Here is a 25,044-nt window from a genome sequence, read left to right as displayed (position 1 = left end):
TGTTTCACTGCATCGAAAAGGCAAATCGTTGACTTAGATGCAGCTTATAACAGTTTGTTTTCAGTTGTAGATTTCTGCCTGTGCAGTTTATTTTCCTTAATTTTTTTTTATATTTCACCCTTCAGCCTGTGTACAAAAAACAGCAGTGATTTATTCTTAGACAGCTTTTGTTTGACTTGCGTTTCTGACAGAGTCCAGTACAAGTCCGACCTCCAGCCGTGTCGGCCAGTGAGCACGTATTGTACCTGATATGAGATGAAGCCTGATTGAATCTGAAACACGAGATATGGCACAGGGGGTGACAGAGAGGGGGCGTGGGGAGCGGGAGAGAGCGTCTGGATGTGTGAATGAGGGAGGGAGGGAGCCTGGTATGAGTGTGTGTTCTGAAGGAGGGATGGGGGGTGGGGACTAAATCCCGGTGACGTCTTTTAAGCTGCGAGTCAGCGCTGCCTGCCAGTCCTCAGCAGAGCCTACACAGAGGAGCACAGACACGAGGAGCAGAGCTACACTTGCACCAGACACAGGAGAGACAATGAAGCAGTGAGCGCAGGGCTATAGGAAAGCAGCACAGCAAGCGCAGTAGCCTTTCCACCGGAGACCAGAGAGAGCAAGGCGCACCGCTAGTTTTTTTCTCTTCCCTCCTGTCTCCTCTTTGAGAGATACGTTCCCATGCGATTCTTCAGACTCACATTTAAGTGTTTCGTGGATTGTTTTTGAAGGTGCTGTCCGGCTGGTGCTTTTTTGACCTCTTCTCATTTTTTTCCCTTTTTTTTTTTGAAAAAAAAACAGCTGTTTTTCCGCATCGATTTCCGATCCACGGCGATATTTTATCAGCCTTTTCTGGGGCTGATTGTTTTTTACATTTCTCCCAAAAAAAAGAACTGATATCTTTACCCGCTGACTTTTATTGTTACGGAAAGCTGAGATACAGAACGTCCAAAAAAATCTATATCAAACGGAGAGAGCAGGTTCTGTTTTGAACTGGTTAGCCGCTACTGAGACTAAAAATAAGAACAGCGGTCTTGATTCTTGGATGACAGCTGAGCTGTGACCAATGTAAGAGGATTCTACTACCTGAGGTTGTTGCTTTTTAAAAAAAAACAAAATACTGACTGAACACTTCTCTGGTCTTCCTCCCAGAGCTGACAGGAAGGGTCAGGAGGGTTTCTGGTTTGCTGCCGTCCAGCTGCGGAGATGGAGAAGTCGATGCTGAAGGACGACTGCTGCTCTGTGGTTTTGGGGGAGGAGAAGAAAGGGCACCTCATCCCGAACTGCAGTGGGCACCAGGGTGCCAACGGCAACCTGGTTGGCATAGCGGCGGCGGGGGCAGGGGGCGCGGGGGTGCCCGCAGTGGACAGGGTAGTGTACCCGGAAAGAGAGACCTGGACCAGGCAGATGGACTTCATCATGTCCTGTGTGGGCTTCGCCGTGGGTCTGGGGAACGTGTGGCGCTTCCCTTACCTGTGCTACAAGAACGGTGGAGGTAAGGCTTCATTTCCCTTCTGACTCTCCCCCACCCCCTCCCCCGCACCCCCAGAACCCCTTAACCCTCTCACAGTGGTGTCGTCACGGGCGGTTTGTCCTCCTGCCGCTCAGTTTTCCGACTGGAATTCAGGATGCACTTGTTTATTTTTGGTCAGTTACCGCTATGTCACTGACTCAGAGTCATGTGCACACTTCAGATTCCAGCCCCCGACAGCCATGCACTCCGCCAGTCATTACCTATCAGATGCAGGTAATCGGCAGCAGTAGCTAAAACTTGACTGCGCAGAAATGTTGTATCTGTTCTCTGTAGAGCTCCCGTGACGTACAGTAGCTGTGTCAGTAGCTTTTGCAAGCTGCGCAAAACTGAACTTTAATGGGAGATCAAATGGCTTCTCAAAGGACTATTTAAACCCTACGACTTTCAAAATCAATTAATGGTTTGCTTTCAGATAATTTTGTTTGACAGTGAAGACCTGGTATTATTTACAGCAAATTTGAGTAAGAGCCTTCTGTTTAAAGGAGCACTCACTTATGTTGTAGCTTCTAGAGATATATGAAAATCTTTACATCCGCCTGACCGTGGACTTGTCCATCAACAATCTGTTCATATCTGCATGTGTTTATGTCTGCTGCCGTTCCCTCTCATAGCCTCTCGTGATCTCTCTGCCCCTGTTCCTGTCTCCAGGTGATGTAACAGTGAGAGACTGAAAGGGGAGAGTCAGCTTATTGTGTCAGAGTGGCACAGCACCACACTGCTCCGTCTCTGGCGATGGCTGCTTTCGCTTTCTCTCTGGTATAGAAACACGAAGGGTTTTGTCGTAACAGCACTTGTTCAAGCGCACAGGAGCGCGACGCATTCCTCTCTGTCCCGTCCCTGCCCCTTGTACCCGTCTATGATCGACCCTGTTCCCATGTAGCTCCCGTAAAAGAGCGTTTGATCCCTGGGGATCCCTTTCCCGCTTTCTCCCGGCCTCCCCAGCTCTCTGCACACACTCTTCGAGTGTTCCTGTGGAAGGTGCCACCGTGTGAGCCGCGCGCCTCCTGTGTCTGAAGGACGCGTGGGGATCGACCCTCTTTGTGTTCCGTCCGTCCCTAGTTATTGTCTTCTTGACAAAACATAATCCTGTATCTGCAAATCGGAAAAAAAAAATATCCTGGCCGTCCTGCTCCGAAATTCTGTTTCATGCTGCCATCGTTTTTTCTCTCTGCGTGTGCTTATTTCTCCTAAACCTTGGGAATAAGCAGTTTTTTTTCTTTTCCAAAAGCTTTTTACCTCATTTTAATTGATTGAATCACCGTTTGATCTTTGATACAGAGGCAGTCTAGAAGGTAGGACTACAAATTTTCAAAGAGAACTAATATTATATGTATCTCTGTCCTACAAGAACGCGTTCAACAATATTATTATTGCTTTGATAGTTGACGTAGTCCATCTGAATCTAAACATTGCATAAAGTCTAATGAGTTGAATACATAATGCATTTCAGTTTTTTCATGCACATTCATTCAGTTTTATCTTATTTTGCACCTATATTATTGTGCCAAAAAGCAGATACACTAAGTGACTCCTGTGCTTTTCACATGTGTGCCACCATGAGTGTCACGCTCCTCCAGAAGGGAGGCGCTTGCGCTCTGAGTGTTATTAAGAGAAAACGTGTGGTGGAAATGGTTCTGCAGCAGGGCTCTGTTCAGCAGCGGAGGCTTGCGTGCGTTCTGCTGCTCGCTGGGAAAAGGCGCCCGCGCGTCAGTCCCAAGTCTCCTCTCCGTGCTGAAGCCTCGATTTCGTCTGCTGCCAAGAGGGCTGTCGTGATGCGAAACATCAGTTGATTCAGAGGTTACAAATGGAGCAAAATCCTGTCTTTTTTTGTAACAGAATGCATGTGCTCCTGTAAATGCCAATTTCTAGAATAGGTTTGCTAGTGAAAGCCCCAGATTGTTGTTTAGTTGCAGGAGGTCCTTTAGTCTCACGGTCTCTTCTGTTGACAAAACTGTTATTCTACCTTGAATTTCTGTCTGCATTCAATATACTGTATTAGCATCCTAGGCTAAGGGCGCCCATCTTAATTACAATTTGGACAGGCTGTCTGCATGATTGATACAGTTTCAGAGATGACCAAAATTATTACCTGCAAGGCTGCGTGAGTAATTTGTTGTTCTTTACTGGTTTTAAAAAGTATTTGTGGATTTTGTTGAGATTATGCATCTGTAGCTGACAGACACAGGATTATCAGCAGAATCACCAACTTCTCAGCTACTATGTTATCTATGTGATATCTTCAGATCAAAGAACCTACTGTAAGCAAGGGAGGGCCATGTTGCTGTTGCTGTAAGTGATGCTGGTGGACCAGTAGGTGGCGCTCTTTCCTCTGGAACAGAATTTCGAAACCAATGCCTCAGTGTGGTGACAGTGGACATCCTTCGGATGAGACTTGACTCCTTAGTCTTTAAAGATCCCATAGTACCTTCCAGGTGTCCTGGCTGGATTCTACTCTGGGTTTCTTCAATCTGGTCCCCTAAATGTTCTTCCATAGTCCAACTGGTGAAGCAGTTTCTCCCTTCTCCCTCTGATCTGTTGTGCAGTGGGGCTGCTGCTGCAGAATAGTTTCTGTGTGTAGAAGCAGGTGGAAGCTGGGCTTCAGTGATGTTGGCTTCACGCTTTGGGCTCCTTAGGTATAAAACAATCTGTATAAGCGCCCCTGATTATCATTCATTGTTATCTCAGAATGAATTCTCAAGAGAGAATGAATCATCACAGCCGCAACACCCATTGAACCATTAACGCATTTTTAAATGTGAAAATATTTACTGCGTAAGATCACTTTTTTGGCCATATACAATTTCTTGCATTAGGAATTTGTCTTTTCGCAGACCCCAGATCCTTAGCCACAGAGCCACTGCTCCGCTACATGTTTAGAGTCGAATGAATATCCATTTGAAAGTCACAGTTCTGATCGAAATAATTGCCAGGGAGCATGCAGTAGACAGAAGCTGTTCATGCTGCATGTGTGCTGTAAAGATTCGCGAGGTCATTTCTAGATGGAACGTGAAAATTAAAAATGTGTTCTGGCCCTGCTGTTTATGTCACACAATCCTTTCCTCGGCCATGCTTTTCCATCATTCTGAGGTGGAGTGAGAGAGAATATGTTTTTCCCTCTTTGTCTGTGATATTTTTTATCTTCCTGTCTCCCTGCATGTCTCTCAGCTTCATTTACACATTCCCTGACCTGTCAGAGAACTGTCTTCACATGCATTTTGTTTCAAAACCTTCCCGTTCATGGTGAATGGTCAGTGCCTGAACCCCTCCCCGTGTGTGGACCAGTATAGAGACACTTAAAATGTAATTTTCATTGAGAAGGACTAATGACAGAAATACAGTAAATAGTAACAAGGCAAACAGAAACGATCTTCTTGTGACTGAACCCAAGATCATTTGATCCAGGAAATGCAGCACAACAGAATATTTCCTATTGGCTTTTACAGTAAGAGCACAGTTTTTTTTTCTCTTCAATCATCAGTCTAGTTAATCAGCAAATTCAGTCATGACGCAAACATAAATTATACCAAAGTGCAGTTCAGAATGTATAGGGGGCACACTCAAACTATCAATCTTAAAAATTGACCTTCTCATGCAGTAGTTTAAGAGTCCTTCCTGTAGCACAGGGGTCTCCAGCCCTGGTCCTGGGGTGCCCCAATACAGCATATCTTATAGGCAACCAATAAATCACCAGTTTCTAAAACCATGAGACATAGTTTCATTATTTGTTAAATATAGTCATTTTCAGGTCATTGGGAGCACAAATCTGAATACCTTTTATCCCTTTAGGACCAGAATTCATGTAATTAAAATACCTTTCTTATTGATCAGGTTTCTCAGTCTTTTGATAAAGGTGATTTTGGGTGACCTGCACAGCTTAACTGATTTGGGGCTCTTTAGGACCACGGTTCAAAAAGCTTTGTGTAGAAAAACTAATGGCCACTTTAATGTGTCCATTCTTTGCTAGGCCTGTGTGAAAATGACCTTCAGATGACACAGTGAAGCTCTCTGCCTTACTGTCATTTCTATTCCCAATGTACATGGTTATTTTAAAAAATATATGTACAAATATTTTGGATTAGCAGTGTAGCAGCGAGGCTTATTAATAAGAAAGAATTAAGTGTTCTGTTAGGTTTAATGCATATTCTATGTATTAATAAATGTATCCTCGTGTATTAGTACCTGTGTGTGTGCGTTGTTTGAGTTATGTCGCATGGTTGGACTCTAAAGCCATCAAAAGAATCAACTTTGTGATTTACTGCTACAATTAATAATTGTCTCAGTAAATGCCCAAACCCTACAGAACTGGTGCCTTCAGAGAGCCACTACATTTACATTTTGGCTATGATTACATATTTGACGTCCCTGAGCCGGTTTTCTTACATATTTGGCGTCCCTGAACGGCTATGAATCACTACATATTTGGCGTCCCTGGCACGGGCGTGGCAAGACTGAAATGAGTCAACCAAGTGGAATAATTCATATAAAACGCCGCGGGTTTCATACACGACAATACAGTGTGCTGAAAGCCGAAAGAAAAAGTTCCCCTTGCTCTTTAAGCAGTGCTTGATTGTTTTGTGATCTTTTGCGATCTACCGGGTTGATTGCATACTTGATCTTGTGGTTTTCTGTGGTAAAACTGTGATTTCGTACTTAAAAGTAATACTCTTTAAGTTTAACGATGGTTGCTAAAAGGTCTGAATTCGAGTCGCTATTAAGCACTCTCTCTAGCAGCGACAGGTCTGACCACGATCTCTTCCATATCTCCGTCAGCGGAGAAGCTAGTAGAATAAATCTCCATTCTCTGAGAGAGCTAGCGAAGGACATAGAGAGATTTGACCCCGCAGTGTCAGAGAATAATATCGAGAGTTATATTCAGGACCTCAGGTATAACCTGCAGTACCTGCCAAACGCCACAGAACAGGAGAAAGTGTTTCTGGTCAGGAAAACTACCAGCAGAGCTGTACATGAGTGGATGGCTAGGCAGATGAAAGAAGTCTGTAATGACTTTGAGCAGCTTTGTCAAGCACTTATCGAAGAATACAGTGCGTTTATTGACCCGTCTGCTGCGATAGCCCCCGCTCTTAACATTAAGCACGAGAGAGCAGAGTCCCCTCGTGAATATTACGAGAGACTTAGACGAACTTATTTTGCAGGGCGAAATGATGAGGGTTGCGAAGAGAACACACATTTCAAGGGTTTATTCATTGCGAATCTCCACCCGTCAGTCAGAAAGATGATCTTAATGTATACAGATGCACAGACCATGAAAATGACTGATATTAAGAGATTTGTGCAGAAAGCCTGGGAGTATGATGTCCAAAGTCGCTCTGAGCAAAAAGCTGCTAAAGCGACTGTGTTCGCCGTCAGAGCCAGCAGGGTTAATTCCCCCCTGCTCGAAGGAGCACAGGCTCCTGAGCTGGCTAAGCCCCGTTCCAAAGGCACACAGGACCGCACCCAGCGTCCTAAGTGCCATGAGAACACCGGGGGAGGGAAAGGGCTAGAAACTCTGAGACTACTGCGCTGTGGACACACCTGATCCCAGATGCCGATTCCCTCTGCTTTGACCCAGGGAACCTGCAGTCAGGTAACATTATTTCTCACAACTACCAGGTAGTGAGTGAGACTGACCTGATTGTTCCTGCCTCAACGGCAGGGTTTCCAACACACCCAGTCCCCCAGAAGGGACAGGGAATGAAAGCCGAGCCGGTTTTCTTACAGCCACCAGCTCAGTCTGTCAGTCTGAGTCTGACCAACAGTGGTTCAGCCAGACTGGAGCTGGATGGTCAAGTCACCCGCCTGCCAGTGCAGGACATCGCAAAGAGGGGTGTCAGAATCCCCGCCTGCACTGACATGGGCCTGGTGAGTGATAGTAAGTTCAAGGACAGTGAACTAGCTATCCCACTGCTGGGGCGAGGGAAGGGGGGAGCGAGCAGGTGTCCTACACCCACGCCCAGCGAACGATTGTAAACATGCCAATAGAGGGATTCCTCAATCAGGAAGTGTGCACGGTGGACCGGAACAGTGAGAATGGGGTAACAATCCCAGATCACTCAGGTGCTCCAGATGACCACTCAGCCGAGGGTCAGGCATGCTCCACCGCTGCACCGCCCCCTGCAGGGTTCCTAGAGCACAGGCATGAACAAATCGAAAAAGCAAATGCCCTGGAAAAGGAGGAGCAGCATCAGCAGCTGCATCAGATCTCCACAGATTTCCAGGATGTTGGTGCCCAAGATGCCACAGGGCATACTGAGAAAGACACCATGTACACGCTGCACCAGCTTAGAAAGGCAACAGTCACTCAGAAGGGGATGACTGGGATCAGCCACCCGAAAAGACTTTTGGGAGGACTGATTGCTGCCGCCACTGTTGCACGTTTGCTATTTCTGGTAGGTTTGTGTGCTACTGGCACTCTCACCCTGACTGCCCCAAGAAGGCAGGTGTCAGAGATGCCAGAGGGTAGTGACAGACTGTATCGACAGCAGCAAAAGTTGGAAAGCTTAGGGAAAACCCTACAGGCAACTTCCTATGCAACAGGGTTAAACCTTATTCCCCAACCAGTGGACATGATTGTTGGTGTTATACAGTGGGTTTATGCTTGTGTGCAACAGGCCAGAATGTTGACACAAGACCTGTTAAGGGAGCTTAGTGCCACTGTAGCCAGTCTAACCATGGCACAATTCCCAACCCACTTGATTCCACTCTTCTCAGTAGAGGAGTATGTGACATTAACCCCATCGCTCATAGCTCACCCAGAAGGCAATCCAAGATTGAATTCGGTTCCAAATCTTGAGATGGGTATGGCTACCAAAGCTATCCATTGGCTGTGTCTAAACGATTCACCAATGAAGGGTGTAAAGCTACTAATGGGCAGAGGGAGGTTAATGAACCCCATGAAGAGCAGGTGGGAAGTAAATGGCTGGTCAGCACACCACATTTAACTGACACTATGACTTGTGACAGGCATGATACAGCTACCGCAATGCAGCTACCTAATCAAACAGTTTTCCTGCAAGTTCCCGAGAAGGCCACAGTGTTCTTGAACTTAATACTGTACGGTCTGGAACCAGACAATTTAAGACCAAACTTGAGGTCGTGGATGCCTTCACTTGCCACACTAAGGAATTGGATAGAAATCCAAGAAACAGTAAGCCCTGAAGAGGTACAGGTAGTTGAGTTTGCTTTAATGGAACAAACCTCCAAACCACCCTAGCAGATACCCAACACAGGTGTTGTGGTTTATCGGAGGGCTGGGAACAGGAACTGTTGTTATTGTAACACTACTGCCGGGAAGCTGGATCATGACTGACAGTGTACTCTGAATGCTGTACTCTCACATCAAGATGTACTCTGGGTAGCACGAATGAGTCAAAGGTAGCATGTCAAAAGAAAGGAAGTGACTTCTCCCCAAATATCTACCACAGAGGTATCAGATATTGACAGTGAACTTCCTGATGTGTAATTCCTAGACTTAGATAATGTCTCCTACCATGTTTATACATACTCCAGATGTTATTCATCCTGTTTGTATCCAATGCTGGTCCCGGTATGAATTCTCGAGGAGTAATGTAGACATTTAAGATTAATGTTCTAATGGCAAGGGACATCACTTAACTCTGTTTTGTTTTGAAGGCAACAATGCCTCGGGACCTCGTGACCTTCAAAAAGGGGGGATATGTAGCGGTGAGGCTTATTAATAAGAAAGAATTAAGTGTTCTGAGCCTTCCCAAATGAGGCCCCATTTCTCTGTTCATCTCTGTGGTCCAGTCACAGAGAAAGAATTCATGCAAGCTGATTTAAGATGTTTTCTTGTGATAAGAAACAAACTCCCAGACGGGGATGCACTTAGCTAAGCCTGGCTATCATGATCAATGGTCATCCATTGGCGCCTATCTGTCTAGGGAGTGCCAGTTGGACATCTGGACTGCATTCCTAAGTGTCAGGAGTAAGTGACTCATATCTCACCTTGATCAACCAATCAGGGACTGGTAGGGCCGAGTAACCCACGTGGGACTCTGATGCCCATGGAACTTTCAGCCAATCAATGAGCTGAAGTTCCTCCAGGTAAAAACAGGCAACACATAGATTCAACAAGATTCAGAGAGATTCAGTAAGATTCTGAGGAGAATTCTAAAGGGAATTCAAAGGAGAATTCTAGGGCAGGACCGCCCAGGAGCAGAAGGCTCCCAAGGGCAGGACATTCTCGCAGCGCGCCTCCTGACCATCCTGAGACTCAGCCCGGACAACCACGGAACGGCCAGTGTGTCCGAGTGCCAGAACTTTCCTTTGTTCTAAGAGTCTAGAGTGGAGGTTGCCAGAGAGTAACCAGCAGCAGGCCTCGTAAACAGGTCGGAACTGTGGACAGCTGAATCACTATTCAGAACTAGCTCTTCACCAGGAATGAACCGGTCTTCTTCCTGACTTGCTGGGATCCACAGTCATCTTTTCTCCTGTGCACAAACTTAACTAGCAGGTCAGTGAGCATCAGCAGCACACCGTCGCAAGCCGCACAGCACAGCCTGGCACCGAGCCAGAGAGCGCGGATTGGACAGCAACAGCCTGCAACTGTTTCTTTGTGCCCGCAGGAGATCTGAATCCCCAGAGATTGGATGAGTATTCAACTTCAATGCATTACAGCTCGAGAATTCAATTGTTATCCCAACCAGTTGATATCAATTTAATTCCTAAGAGTTATGTACTTGTTTCGAGTATCTAATGTAGAAGTTATAACCAAGTTCATTTACGAAACGGTCTAAATGAATGGTATACTGAACGTATGTCCTCTTGATATGTGTAACACTTTGTAACTGACTGAATATATACCTTTTGTATTCTGATAACCCTCTCGATAAGATCTGTTAGGTTTAATGCATATTCTATGTATTAATAAATGTATCCTCGTGTATTAGTACCTGTGTGTGTGCGTTGTTTGAGTTATGTCGCATGGTTGGACTCTAAAGCCATCAAAAGAATCAACTTTGTGATTTACTGCTACAATTAATAATTGTCTCAGTAAATGCCCAAACCCTACAGAACTGGTGCCTTCAGAGAGCCACTACATTTACATTTTGGCTATGATTACATATTTGGCGTCCCTGAGCCGGTTTTCTTACATATTTGGCGTCCCTGAACGGCTATGAATCACTACAGCAGGAAGTAGAGTTAAGTATGATTCACTTGCATACGATTATCTATTTATGAATTTTTTAAAAATAGTATTTCTAACACGTATATGTTGCCAAGCAATGGCAAAAAATAAATGAAAAAAGAAAGCTGCTTTTCAAACACAAGCTGCAAGAGTATGAAGAAATGTACCTTAGACTTAGTGCAGGCAAGAACTGAATTGCAGGACCATCTGGAGAAAATTAAAAGCTGAGGTGAAGTCACCGACCTCTCTGTGCATCACTGAAGTATCTTATATTAGTATTCCCACTGTTGAATACTCTGGGCCTAATTTTTCTAAGGACTTGCTTGTTGACCAATATATTGACCATGGGTCAGGTTAATTATAATCTCAGAGAGTGAGATTATTAATTAATCCTGAAATTCTGGAATACAAAGGAAAGCGGGTTTCTAATCATGCAGCCGAACTTTTCCGACACTATACTGCTACGACATTTGAAATTGAGATTTCACTAGCTTCGAGGTTCGAGGGAGCTCGCAGTAAGAATGTAGGTTTGCTTCCTGTCAGAAAACAGCCCCCTTACACCCACCTACGTTGTGATCAGAGAGTATTTGTGCTGTGAGATGGAATTTGAACTGGTAAAAAACATTTTCGGCAAAGCGCGTTCATTCACATGGGATCTGGGACGCCTGTGGGAGAAGGGCTACTCTGTTCGCTTGCTCAGGTGGTATTTCTGACCTGCAGGTGACCCAGGCAGAGTCAAACAGGGTCTGGGTTTGACAGCTTACTAAATGATGCCTCTCTTTCTTAATGAGTGATCCTGAGGTTACTGGACACTGGCTGCCAGCAAGACCTCAGGTGCTTTTACTTGGGTTAATTATTACATCCAAATGAGATAAATCTCTTCAGCCCTCCTAACTGTTGCTATCCTGTTCATTCTTGGCAGGGCAGGTACAGCACAATAAGTAGCAGATAATGTGGTGTTTGGCCTTTCTGTTTTTGTCTGTGTGATTTACTTTGTAGCATTAAAGCACTGGGACTAAGGCCCTGAAACAAATCAAAACTTCACCCTTCCTGGCCAGTTGCAGTTTTAAACCAGGTTCTCGATGGGAGCTCTGTGTTAGCTTATAGCCAAAATACATGCACCTTAAACACATTTGCAGTTGTCCGAGAAGGTGGGGGAGTTATGTTTTGATGTGGGCCCAGGCCCATGATTTCATTTGCAAAGGAGCCCAGAACCCGAGATAAGAACTAAGGGCCCTGATACAAACGGTGTGAGACAACAGTCCCACTTCCACATCTTTGCAGAGTCCGGTGTCACATTATCTGTGGAGGTTGCCCCCTTCTTTATTGTGATCCCTGAATCTGAGCTGCGGTTTTTGGCAAAGCCAATCCCTGCCCTCCGTTAAGGTACCGAGCTTCCCCTTCCGTCTTCTTCTCATGTCTTCTTCTGGACTTGGGCACCACGGGCCCAAGGGACCTGTCCTGCAAGATCGGAGACGATTAATGACACGCTGGGTTTCCATTCTATGGTTTGTCCAACTGTATCCATGTTTTCAACTTCAACTTAAACCACACTTAAACTGTTTATGTTTAATTTAATTTGTATCTAAGGCCGTATCGAAAAGAAGATTATCGCCCCTGGGTTAAGGTAGTTATATGTTTTTTGTAATTTATCTTGCTTAAAAACGTTTTGGTCTGGGCATCTCTTGTAACCAAGTACTGAAAATAAGAAAAACTAAAATATAAAGCAGGTTTAGATGGAAGCAGACAACAGCATCTTTCAACTGCATGAAACGAGTTTCAACGTACACAAATTTTAAGACGTCATTGAGTGAAGGTTAATAAAATGTGGCATTCCTTGAAATCCTTATTCCTAGTACATACAGTATGTACATTAATTTCCTTTGCTCCGATTTTAAAATAGCCAGATAAATGCACCATGAATCTGAGATTGTTTAAATGATAATGCAAGAAGCAGACAATGACGTGTCTCCGATGGTTATTTTTGGATGCTGAAGCTATGAGGAGCAGACATTGAATTCATTCAAGTGTACGTGAGCAGTATTTCACTGTCAGTGATCATTTTGCGCCCTTGTGTGGCACAGAAGAGAATCATATATTTCAGTCACATTTCAAGGTTGTTTTAGGATTGTTCATAGTATAGTTACGTTTGATTTGCGTGTCTTGGAAAACCCTCTTCAGCACAATTGCATGGCAGCCAAAATAAGCTTGTTTAAGTGATCGTGTTTCTTTGTGTACTCTAGCTGAAGATGAAATTGCTTTATAAGATGAGTAACTGCTCATCTCCCTTTTGATTCTTACCCTTTGGCTTGCAAGCAGAACAGAACCTGTTTGGTAGATGGTTGGAAATAGAAAAAAAGAAAATGTGCAGGAAAGCAATATAAAAGGCACTAAGCATGTGGAAAGTGTGTTCAGTGGCTCACTGTCAGGGTGCTGGACTGCAGTGTGTTCAGTAGCTCAATATCAGTGGGCGGAGCTGCAGTGTGTTCAGTAGCTGAGTGTCAGAGTTCTTTGCTACAGTATTTTCAGTAGCTCAGTGTCAGTGCTGGGTTGCAGTGTGTTCAGTAGCTCAGTGTCAGTGCTGGGCTACAGTGTGTTCAGTCCGTCACTGTCAGAGTGCTGGGCTGCAGTGTGTTCAGGAGCTCGGTGTCAGCGTGCTGGGCTGCAGTGTGTGCAGGAGCTCAGTGTCAGTGTGCTGGGATGCAGTGTGTTCAGGAGCTCGGTGTCAGAGTGCTGGGATGCAGTGATGATTGGCACATTCCTTTCTTACATTTATACATGGGTGTGTATTTACAGGTTTGAATTCCAGAGTCGATAGTTTATAAAAACACTGTGTCCTGAAAGTGATGTAGATTTTTTCATTTAAATAATATTTTCTTTTGTAGCAGCAGTGTTTGGTTTGCACAGCAGCAGTTCCATATTTGAATTGCATGGAAGACAAAAGCGAGTACAACTTTCCTCCTTTGCTTCACTGGCGTTTCCCTGGATAAGCACCCTTAATGACCAGTCAAGAAAAGTCAGAGCCCTGGAGACTGGCAATAGTTCAAGAGAAACACACTCCTGTAGTTGCTTAGTGCTTTCTGTTGCCAATCATTGGCGTGTTGTTTGATGAACATGAATTCTCATCTGACAGCCAAACAGCTCCTTTATTCTGGGAGAACAGTGCCAGTAAGTGACCTTTAGCGTCTTTCAATCCGTGAAAACAGAAAGTGCTGAATTGCCTGGCTACTTAAAAACAACATTTGCAGACCCCAGATCCATTTTAATACTCTTCACAGGGTGTTGCTCTTCACCATAGGGATGATATTCTTTGTATTCCTTGTAAATACAGAAATAAATCCTTATTTTAAAACTGTAAGGCAGAGGGTATTCCTGCAAGGCAATGTACAGTAGGGGAAAGAGATTGTTTTAAAATGTAATTTCAAATCGTAAACACATCAGTCTGTCAGCTCCAGACATAGCTTGCTCTCAGGGGAAGATGAGTAGGTATTTAAAAGCTGTTCATCAGCAATTTTTCCCTGTGCCAATCTTATTTAACCCTTGATCCCTTTATGCAAGCTGATAAAGCAATTACTGCAAATAAGAAGTTTGTTATATGATCTGATAAAATTAACTGTGTTTGTTTTCCCTGTGATGTTAGAGCAGAAACAGCAAAGGAAATGTCTCTTTTGCGACTGGAAATATTCTAGATAATGAAAGTAGTTAAAAAGAAGGGTTTTGTCCTTTGGTTTATAATCATTGCCTTTTAATTATCACAGCATTGCAAGAAAAAATGAAAAAAATGTCACAAAAATAAGGCTTTAAAAATGAAATATTTGTAAAATCAGATTTTGCCAATAAGATTCCTTTTTTATTTTTACTCAAATCCTGTCAGCAGCACAGGCTGGGAATGTAAAATTGAATTTGTATTTCACATTATTTGCCGTGCATGTCTCTAGCTGTGTTTTATTTTATTAGTTAGTCTCTGTTTATTTTCTTCACTCCATTAATAAGTCTTCATCATTTCAAGTTTGGGCATTAAAATAAACCTGCCATTTTAGGCTAAGAGTATCGTTAACAGATGTCTTGTTTCGTTTTGTTTATATACAGTACAGGCTCTAGAATAACAGGTTGTCTCAATACATGAGGACATTTTTTGTTGGACTGGCATTTTGAAAACACATATTTGTCTGGTTGGCTTTTAGTAGGAATCCTTCACCTACATTTTTATGCCTTATTTGTGCTTTTTTGAACTTGTTGTTTGTTATTGATTGATATTGTTAGATATTATTGTATCTCTGCTTACTGTTGAACCTGACTGATTCCACATCCCTTCCTTTAAAGGGTTCATGCCATCCCAGAGTTGTGTTTCATATGTTCAGTCTATCTATCCTGATTGATCTCTCCTGTCAGGATAACGACGTATTCTTTGTGCGTTCCTTTCTAGATCCCAGATCTTCCCCCCATCCTTACTGCTCCTAGGTTGGGTAATTTTCCAAGCTAAGTATGCTGACATTCACATTCGCCCTGTGGTGGCAAACTAATGGTATGAGCACCAGCTGGTGGGAAACCAGGCCCGGGGACCATCAGTCCTGGAAGCACAATGACACATTCACTGTGCGCTGGCAGGGGAAAGAAAAGCTAAATGTAAATCTCGCGGACGCTGGAGCCGGGCCTCCCCGGACGCTGGCTGACTCCCCAGGTTTTTCTCCACAAAACAAATAGCAGTAAACCCCACCGAGGAGCTCTAAGGTAACACAGAAATGTTTTCTCCCTCTGGTTGGCCACTGCCGCTGTGGTTAAGGATCTGCGCCTGTGACTGGAAGGTTGCCGGTTCAAATCCCGCGGCCGCCAGAGGAATCCTACTCCGTTGGGCCCCTGAGCGAGGCCCTTCACCCTAACTGCTCCAGGGGCGCCGTACAATGGCTGACCCTGCGCTCTGACCCCCAGCTTCTCTCCCTGTCTGTGTGTCTGTGTCTCCATGGAGAAAAGCTGGGGTAAGTGAAAAGACGAATCCCTAATGCAAGAAATTGTATAGGGCTTATAAAGAAACATTATTATTATAGGAACGGGGGGGTGGAGATTTCATGCCAGAGTAAACTGCTGAATCTCTCGCTTCCAAAGGTCCGGTTCACACAAAACTGACACATGAATCACGCGGTCCTTCCTTCACAGCTGACCTTATGAGAGCCCGGTTTGCTGGCCCGATGGCTGCAGGCGGGCATTTCTGGCTTTGTCTCCTTGTGATTAAGTTTTGTCCCGCTCTGAAAAAAAACAAAACTGTGAGTTCACAATGGTTTTGGATCCAAACCTTTTTTGTTCTTGCTTGATTGTGTTCTTGATTCTTTTTTTTTTGCGGGTTGTTGACATTTTGGTGACATTTCAGGTCTGCCCAGCCCAATCTCCAAGGGTTTGGACAAGCCAGGAGTTGTTGCTGTTTCTTGGAATTTATATTAGACCGCAGTTATAACAGGAGACTAACAATCCCCATTTTCAGTGAATTGATATCTGGGGATTGTTTTGAACCATGGAAGGTTGTGAAAGTGTTTCTTATACTCCTCAAGCCAACTTGGAGTTTACTGCAGTAAGAGACTAGTAACTTTAGAAGGGAGGTCCTAATATTTTGGCCAGTGTCAGTGGCACATTCACGAGTTTAACTTTAAATGCTTTTGTGGATGGAAAGCTGTGTCGCTTGTTTAATGTCTCTCAGTATAAAACTGTAATACAGGCTTGTTTCTTAAAAGCTAAAACTTCATAATTGTATTTATTTTTCTTATTTATCGAATTCGTTACTTGCATAATGAACATAGAGATTAAGACGAGCTCTGTAGCGTTACGTTTCAAGGATGCGTAGAGTTTACTTCGGCTTTGACCCTCTTGGCTAGAGGGGTGACAGCATGGCCTGCGGACAAGGGGGTCTGGACCCCCTGAGGGAGGGGAGCCAGGGGGCAGCTGCCACAGTGCATCGGGATTGGTGGAGCGGAGAACATCGGGATTGGCAGAACTGGGCGTTGTTCTCATAAAGTCCATTCAGTCACAACAAAATTAAAAATATGTCACAGTCTCTGACATCTTGCTGCGTCTCTTAATTGAAAAGGGCTCTTCGACACCACTGTAAATGAGAAAATCTGGTAGATTTCGAGCTCCTCTGTGATTTTTTAGTCTAGTCTTTTGCTCCAGTGTAGTATTAACGCAGCTGGTTTAATCTTCTTCTGGCAGGAAGGTCCCTTTCAAAGGGATCTGTCAATGTGATGCCACCTGGGGAATTCCAGTCACAGTCAGTCAGTGACATGACACAGGTTTACATGGCTCAGTCTGTGCTTAAAGTGAGCACTTTTGCCAGTTGAGACAGGAGCATAAAGCACTGAATCTGGCAGTGCAGCTTCCGAAAGCATTGTGCCTTTCAATATGGGACTGGATAGGAAGTGAGCGAAGAAGTGCGGAAGATGAGAAGCAATGGAGAAGTGTGCATCGCTTTTTCAGGAGCGGTAAACACGCATTCTTCCTACTAACGTGCGCCTCTACATATTCTGTTTTGTCTTCCTACAAAACCCATACCCCGCATACAGTGGGTGCAAGGCACGGGAGGCCCTAGACAAGTTGCCAGTCCGTCTCAGGGCAGACACACATGAGGCATGGTTTGGAGAAGCACCCAGAAAAAAAAACGTCTTGCCCCAGTGAGATCGTGCAAACTCCCAGCACAGAAGCCATCCTTGGCAGAAAGTAAATGCATGATCCACACCACTTGAATCTCACATCTTCTAAATGGGTCTTAATTAAAACAGTAATGTTAATCAGTATTACCTGTCACAGTGTCAGAATACTATATTGTCTAGTACAGTACAAACAAGGCCCACTGGTGGGTGAAGCATTATCATTTAGTGTTGCTTAGCAGCTTCAGAAATGGCTCTGAATTACCATGACTATGCTACGGTACAGTGGATTGTTTGGCACTGACTGGGTAGCCAAACATGCCAGGTCTTGTTCAGTATATATAGGTCCCAGTGAGAGCATTTGCAAACGTAGGCAAAGACAGAAGTTGGCTGCTTTTTAGCTGACATGATAAAAGGAGGGACACTATGGGAGGTCGCACTTTTGAAAATTTATGACCTGAGAGGTTCAGTACGTTGAGTTATCAGTTACGTCTCAAGGATTCTGTGCCTACTGTGTGGAGTCTTCTGGAGACTGGAGCTTTCCTATCTTTCCCCTCCTGCCAGTAAAAATAATTGGAGTTTGATTGAATGATCCGCAGCCGTGCCAGCACGCTGTGCAGTGTGTAAGGTGAGCTGCACTTTCCCAGGGTCTCCTGGCTGTGCTGTTCTTGGCTGTGGGCTTTCCAGGAAGATATGCTTGGAAACCATAAAAACACACTGTAGGAAAGGAGTCAAGTTTTTACTACTGGGTCCTGCTGTTTTTCGTGAAACCAATCCGTTGTTTAATTTATTTCACCCCTGTCAATCTCCGTTTTAAACCATCCATTTTGCAACACATATTAGAAGATGGCAAAGACCAGTCAGCGCAGTAAGATGGACTCCTGGCTGGTGCCTCTTGCAGGTCTCTTGGTGCTTGGTGAAGCAATGTCAACACATTCAGTCCTGCAGGTGCTGGGCTAATTGGCAACATTTTTATCTGGGAAAACCTTGAAAAATCCTTCAATGATGAGCCATACAGTACATTGATAACATTATTAGCTAAAGCACAAGCTCTGCTGTAATGCAGAAATTTGGAAGCAGGTCTTCTGGTGTGAGAGCCTTCCTTTGCTCTGTTGCATGTGTTCAGCACAGAGAGGCCTGTGAACAAATAGAGTTCGTCCACTCCACCTACACAAAGCAGACAGCGCTTGTTAACCTTTGGATCCTTGCTAGCTGGGCGTTATCACATCTTTTTACTGCCTAGTCACATGAGCCTAATAATAAACATATACTGTGATACTCTGTATTGATTGTCACGTCCATGTGTTACCTCATCTTGATTCTAGATTTGAGTCACATGGCCTTGTCTTCTCGTTTGTGTGTCTGTTTCCTTATACGTGACTGAGTGCACATACTCAGATTTCTAACCTTTGAGCCTCTCCCATATCCCGCCTGTTTTTTTGGCGAACCAAGCAGACCTGCTTTCATATCCACATAGAGAGCCTCTTTCTCTTTCTGCTTCTTCGTTTTTTTCCCTCTTTCTTCCTCATTTTGAAACCTCCGAGGTGGCCGTGCTGTTGCTCAGTGTTGTTCCCCCATCCCTGTGTGTCTGTCTATCTCAAGGCTGCAGCTTTTCCTCAGTCGGGCCAGTAAAATAACTTTTCTAGCCACTGAACTGTGCTACCGATCACATTAACCTCTGGGCTGCTAAAAATCCCAAACCTCACTTTTAGCTGTTTGCAACCCCGGTAAGGACAAATCATGTGTAAATGAAATCTGGTTTCTGCCTGTCCATTGACTTTCTCTGCTCTGGGTGCTTTCGGGACGGTCCTGCTCACTGCCACTGCCTGCGCTGTGTGAGCTCTCAGCTGCCAGCCTGGAGATTCATGAGGTCTGCAGTGAGCTCTGTAGTGACCTTGGCAATGGCACATCACTCTGTGTCACCTCAAGCTACTACAGAGGCTCGCCCTGGCACGCTGTCAGACCCAGCCTGGCCGTGCTGGGCCTCTGGAGGAGGGATGTAAGAGGTGGAGCAGAGGGAGAAATGAAGATGTAAGAAGTTCTTGCTTTTATTTCCCCCTGAAGCTTAGGAGATTTCAAAATGTGTCATTTTCAAGTCATGGACTTTGATGTCCCGTTACGTGTAGGAATTTAATTGGAAAAATCTGGACCCCCCCCCCACCCAAAAAGCCACCACAATTTCCTTACCCTGTGATGCGTTGTTTTCAGATTTTTTTTAAGAATGCAAGACGAAAAAGATGATACGCTGACTGCCAACTGTAAAATAACAGTATTACATACAGGAGGCACAGTGGAGTATTCACTGATTTTAAAGCTGATGCAGACTGCCCTGCACTTTAAGATACTAATGCTGAAAGAGCGCCGTCTTAACATGCTGTTACTGAACATATTCACCTACTGTCTGCTAACGGGGCTTCTCATCTGAGGGGATTCTGTGTCGGCTGACAGTTACCTTTGCGTGACTGCCCTGTTGCAGGACAGAAGTGAGAGACTGGGCTTTTTCACTGTTAGGGCCTCCTGTTTTTCAACTCAGGTTCAAATCTTCCTGTGCTAGAATGAAAAGCCTCAGATGCTAATGGGAGAAATAAGCACTGTATTTGAAAATACACATTTTTTTAAGGTGCTAGTTAAGTCCAAATGAAACAGGCGATGCATGATTCTCCTACCGGTGCGGGACAGAGCTTTGAAGATGGTGTTGGGGGCGCTGCAGAGTACATGCTTGGCGGAGTTTAAGGGAGCAGTGCCATTAGTGTGCCGCTGGTGAGAGAAGCCGGCTGTGCTAACCTTGGAGTCAAGCAGACCCTTCAGGGTTAATAGTGGCCCATTTGCTGTCCACGCAGTGATGTCAACACTTTGCCCACACGTGGCCAGGCGATTAAGAGGAGTGTCTGTTAATATTTTAATCCCCTTTGTCTGGCCTGTGCCCAGGACTGCTGGAAGTGCGGAGGTTCGGAAGCTAGCTTAGCTGAGCTTCAGAAATCCCTGCACACACTAGGCCCTCAGGGCACCTCTAGTAGTGTTTCCCACACATTCATTCAGCTCTCTTCTGATTGAATTAATTCACTCCTGGCTGGATTTCCTCTCACAAACGTGTATGTTGGTACACACAGACAGTGTATACTGAGCAAGCCTTCTTAAATGAACTGCCTTTTATTTGTACAATATAAATGGCTTGAGATGAAATGTATATTTCTTTCTGATCGCCTTCACTGAAATCTCTCTTAGCTTTCTTGATCTGTCTGGATTGTGGTCTGGGAGGTGCTGGCCAGATCTGTCCTTTTTAGATCCTCATGCTCACCTACAAGGCTCTGCATGGCTTGGCACCTCAGTACCTGTCTGAACTATTATCGCCCTACTCCCCACCTCGCAACCTTCACTCTTCTAATTCTGGTCTCCTTACTGTCCCCCGAGCCCGTCTACATTGTATGGGTGACAGGGCCTTCTCCTGTTATGCCTTCAACCTCTGGAATTCTCTCCCCAAGGATATCAGAGAGTCTCCTTCTCTAAACTCCTTCAAATCCAGACTCAAAACCTTCTTCTTTAGAAAAGACTTTACTGAACTGGTTCCATTCTTCACCCCTCTGCTTTTCTTAGTATCACCATCCACGGTCTCCTCTGTATATTGTAATTGTGTTTTATCTTGTGTATTCTTCTTATTTATTGTTGTTGTCATTCTGTAAAGCGCTTTGAAAAGCCACCTTTAAAGGCGCTATATTTTATTATTATTATTATTTTTGAGCTTCCTAGATCTTATAAGCTCCCAATTCAAGGTGTTACAGCAGCCCCCCCCAAACAATGCCTCTTAACTTTCAGTGCCAGGCAATTATTGTCTAGACACAATCGCCAGGCTTCTACGCCCTTGTTTGTTTGTAATCTTGATATACAGTACAGCTGTATCCCTCATGGTCTGCTGAACAGGTCACTCTATGCCTTTGGCTAATCCGGCAAGTTTCTATTACCTTTTGCACAAAAAACAGCTTTGTAAACGTGGCTTAGATTTTTTTGAATCACCCTCACAAATCAACAGGTTAATTTAGAAAGAAAATAAATCCTGAATATTGTGTTCTGTTGTGTTCAGGGGACAGCTTTAATGAATAGGACAGTGGATGAATGATTTTTTTAGATCTACCCCTACTAATAAATCTAAAACAGTGCCCATTTTCTGGTGCAAGGCTTTGGCAGTTTTTATTTTATTGTGAAATTAAGAGTGTGCTTTAATGTCATGGTAACCTGTAAGGTTCAATAGATTCATGAATATTGATCATTAGTTGATTGTTTTATTCAGTAGTATGAGTAGTACTGCTAGAAGTAGTTGCACAGCACTGGAGTACATACTGTAGTAGAGGAGATATAGTGCCTTGTATAAATATGGCTGCTCTCCAGAAGGTTTCAAGTCAGGAACAGGCCACTCAAGAACAATCACTTTCTAATTCTTGAGGTGTCCTGCTGAAAGGTGAATTATTATCCCAGTTTTAAGGTCTGAAGCAGGTTTTCCTTCTTGCCTTGCCGGAGTAGTAAAGCACTTCACTTCATCTGTATTCCCAAAGGTCTTGACTTCCCGGTCCCTGCTGATGTGAAGCTAAACTTGAACATAATGCAGCATCCACCAACATGCTTGACAGCAGCGATGGCGTTGACTGAGGGATTAAATATGGAGGGTTGCATCAGATAGGGTGTAAAGCTGTGCATTTAGACCAAAAAGTTCCAAATTTGTCTTGTCTGAAAACAAAACCATTATATATTTTGCCATATAGTCAATGCTTATGTAGTCACAATTTTGCCATTTTTTGTTCATATTAATTCACCTCTTTTTTCAATTTTTTCATATTACCTTTTTTTTTGCTGTGTGTGTAGAATATGATGAACATAACAAATATTAATTGGCACTTCAAAGTGCCATAACTTCAAGCTTTATAGCAACAAAATGTGAAAACTGTGCAAGGGTCTGAATACTGTTTGTGGGGCACTGTAAATTCGATGGAGGTACAGTACATGATGTTTGAATGGCATTTTTACTTCCATGTGGGGGCAGGAGGTGTGGGGTGGTGTATTAATAGCAGCCTCCTGACAGGAAGTATGATCATGGCCAGGACAGATTTAACAGCATTTCAGGCTTGTAATAGAAACTTACAATTAGCCCTGAGTGGTTGCCAGAGAGCTGGATCAGTCAGTCTTTACCTCAGACTCCCTTGAGCATGCTCTGTTCACTGTGGTACTGACAGCCGTTGTAGGATTAAAGTTCCATTTCAGCACTGCAGTGTTTTATGCTGTACATCGCTGATCTTTTATCCCTACATTTCACTCTTTGCCTTCTGTAATCGTATTCTGTAATTGATTGGAGACCGTCATCAGATCAATCACAAATAACAGAAAAGGAGCTGCTATGCATGGAAGGAAATCAGGGCTACACTAATAGAATATTTTACATAGATTTTTTCCTGGTAAGAAATGGATATATCAGAATTGTGAAGTATCGCAAACATTTCTGGGTGCAAAGTTTAAAAGTTCCAGTAAGCGAACTTTCCATACTCTTTACTTTAATTTTGCAGTTTTCCATTTGTTTTTCCACATTGGGAAATTAATCTGTTTTCCACAGCTATCCATTATCCATAGCTGCTTTATCCGATGGGGGGTGTGTGGCAAGCTTGAACCTAACCCAGCAGACACAGGACACAAGGGGGGACTCCACTCTGGACAGGGCACACGGCAGGAAATAATTTATTGGTGCTGAAAGGGACGTCACCATAGGAGGGGCATGAAGTAGCATATGGCTTTGCTACCCAACCTAACGCCCCACTTCAGGCATTACATAAACTCCCATATTGTCTTAACATTTGCCAACAAAAGACAAAGTAAAAGTAGGAAGCAATCACGACGTGTTTTTAATGTTTCTTAAGATTGTACATGGAGCCTTTATTGTACTGTAAGTGACCGTTGTCGACTAATGTGAACAGCTGGGTGTAGATTGGTCCTGTGCAGCTCATCAGCTCTGCCTCGCCCGCGGTGTGAAATGGGGGTTACCAGTGCAACTGGTGCAGAGGGGAATAGTAGGGTACCTTTTTAGTATTACATCGTCTTTTAGAAGGCAAATAATATCATTTAAAAATGCCACACCCATAGGTGTCCCTTGCCACACCAACCAAATCTAAAATCCTGGCACCGTCAGAGGGCCCTGCTTGCTTTGAACCTCATGCTAGGATCGCTGTTAGTGCCCCTGTACTCTCCATTACAGACTTCAGAGCTGTGCTCAGGTTTACTGCAGCTGGGCAAGCCTCTCGCAGCTGGAGGCAGGAGGTAGCAGATTAATTGTAAACTAGGGGCAGGCTATGAACTGCAGCTAGAACTGATGGAGATCCAGCCCTTCTTCTGGCTAACTGTTTAATTACAAGCCTGAGTGGAGTTCCAGTCAAGTGCTTGATGGCAATCATCGCCCCAGAGCCCCACGCAGCAGCAACAGCCCCGCCTTCCTGCGTTACTCTATCGGACTTACAAGCATGCAGTAGGAATGCTCTTGTCCCCCAGACAGAGGGCTGCTACCTCTGACTTACAAAAAAACAGGACATTACAGCCATTGTGTAAAAAAAACATTAGCTTGCTATAAACCCAGTGTACAGCTGTTTGCACTTACTGCAGTAGTTCTTGCCTACATTAAAACAGATTTACTTAATGTTCGTTCAGACTGCCCCCTTTTCCTAAAATAAATATAAGGATGCTCATGAAAGCTGACTTATTATTTATTTTAATGCCATGCCTTATAAATAGAGGGAGTGTTTCGTTTTGTTGTTGTATGTAATGTCACTCCTCTCCTTCATTTGTGTAAGCCCTCTTAATGAAACAGTCGCCTTCTCTTGCCATCAAGCACCCCCCACCGACCCCCCGATATCATACAGCACCCGGCAAGGTGACGTACCTGCTGACCATGATGTCATGTGGTGCAGTTAGATGGCTGTTGCTGCTGTGTGTGTAACCATAGGATGAACTACTGTAATATAGCCTGCAAAACCTCATGGTTAGCAGAATAGATCATTCACAATTCAGGGCAAAAAACAGGGGACATTTACTGCCCTGGGAATATTACAGATTTCCCAGGACAACCACTTCAAAAAGAGGACAAGTCTCAGCACAGCCTAGACAGGTGGCAGCCTCACTCACCATTCTTTGGAGATGCTCAGGTTTGAGCAAGTGACCTGGTGCAGCAGAGGGCTTTTCACACTCCTGTTTATGTGGAGGACCATTGTTTTTCTAACTGTAGGACCACAGAATTCCCGACAACACAGCTTAATTCCCTTTAGCCGGTTTAGCTCCCATACAGTCGCTGTTGTAAGATGGGTGTCTGGAATTATGGGAAGAAACAGATGAACGGGTTTATCCCATTACTTGCAACAGCAGCCTAAGCAGAGAGAAAAGGGCATGTACAGAATATCGAAAGTGCTTTTGTTTGATCTTCATAGAGCTGATGTTTTTCACTGAGTTTCAGAGTTTTTCACTGAGTTTATACTGCGTTTTCAGAAAGCCTTTGTTTGCAACACCTATATGATTCCTACGATCACTTGAGCATCCTTCATAAGTTTAAGCCTTCTCTGAAAGCCGTTCCTTCATTTTGCAATACCTCTTTTGCCTTTTACTGTGGCCAAACAGCCCCCGCTGTCCCAGGGACAGAGCTCCCATTGTCCAAGGGAATCCGCCTGATTTCAAGGCATTTGAATGATAAGTGGAACAATAGACTCCAGCCCCACTGTATTCTA

At 44.3% G+C, this 25,044-nt stretch overlaps 1 protein-coding gene across 3 annotated transcripts in view; it reads left to right on the top strand.

Annotated features, from left to right (window-relative positions):
- The window catches only part of slc6a8 (solute carrier family 6 member 8), a 62,367-nt gene that overhangs the window by 6,327 nt on the left and 30,996 nt on the right, over positions 1-25,044 (top strand). For 2 of the 3 annotated variants that reach the window (XM_088623781.1, XM_088623783.1), the window contains one exon: positions 1,141-1,483. In XM_088623781.1, coding sequence (XP_088479907.1) covers positions 1,195-1,483 — 289 coding nt within the window. In that variant the 5' untranslated portion in view covers positions 1,141-1,194. Of the gene's footprint in view, positions 1-444; positions 1,057-1,140; positions 1,484-25,044 lie in introns of those variants that run through there. The other variant, XM_088623782.1, reaches the window with a different exon arrangement.

Source organism: Lepisosteus platostomus, chromosome 3, assembly GCF_059453375.1.
Source record: "Lepisosteus platostomus isolate fLepPlt1 chromosome 3, fLepPlt1.hap1, whole genome shotgun sequence".
Taxonomy (NCBI): Eukaryota; Metazoa; Chordata; class Actinopteri; order Semionotiformes; family Lepisosteidae; genus Lepisosteus; species Lepisosteus platostomus.
This window is presented reverse-complemented; position numbering and strand designations above follow the sequence as displayed.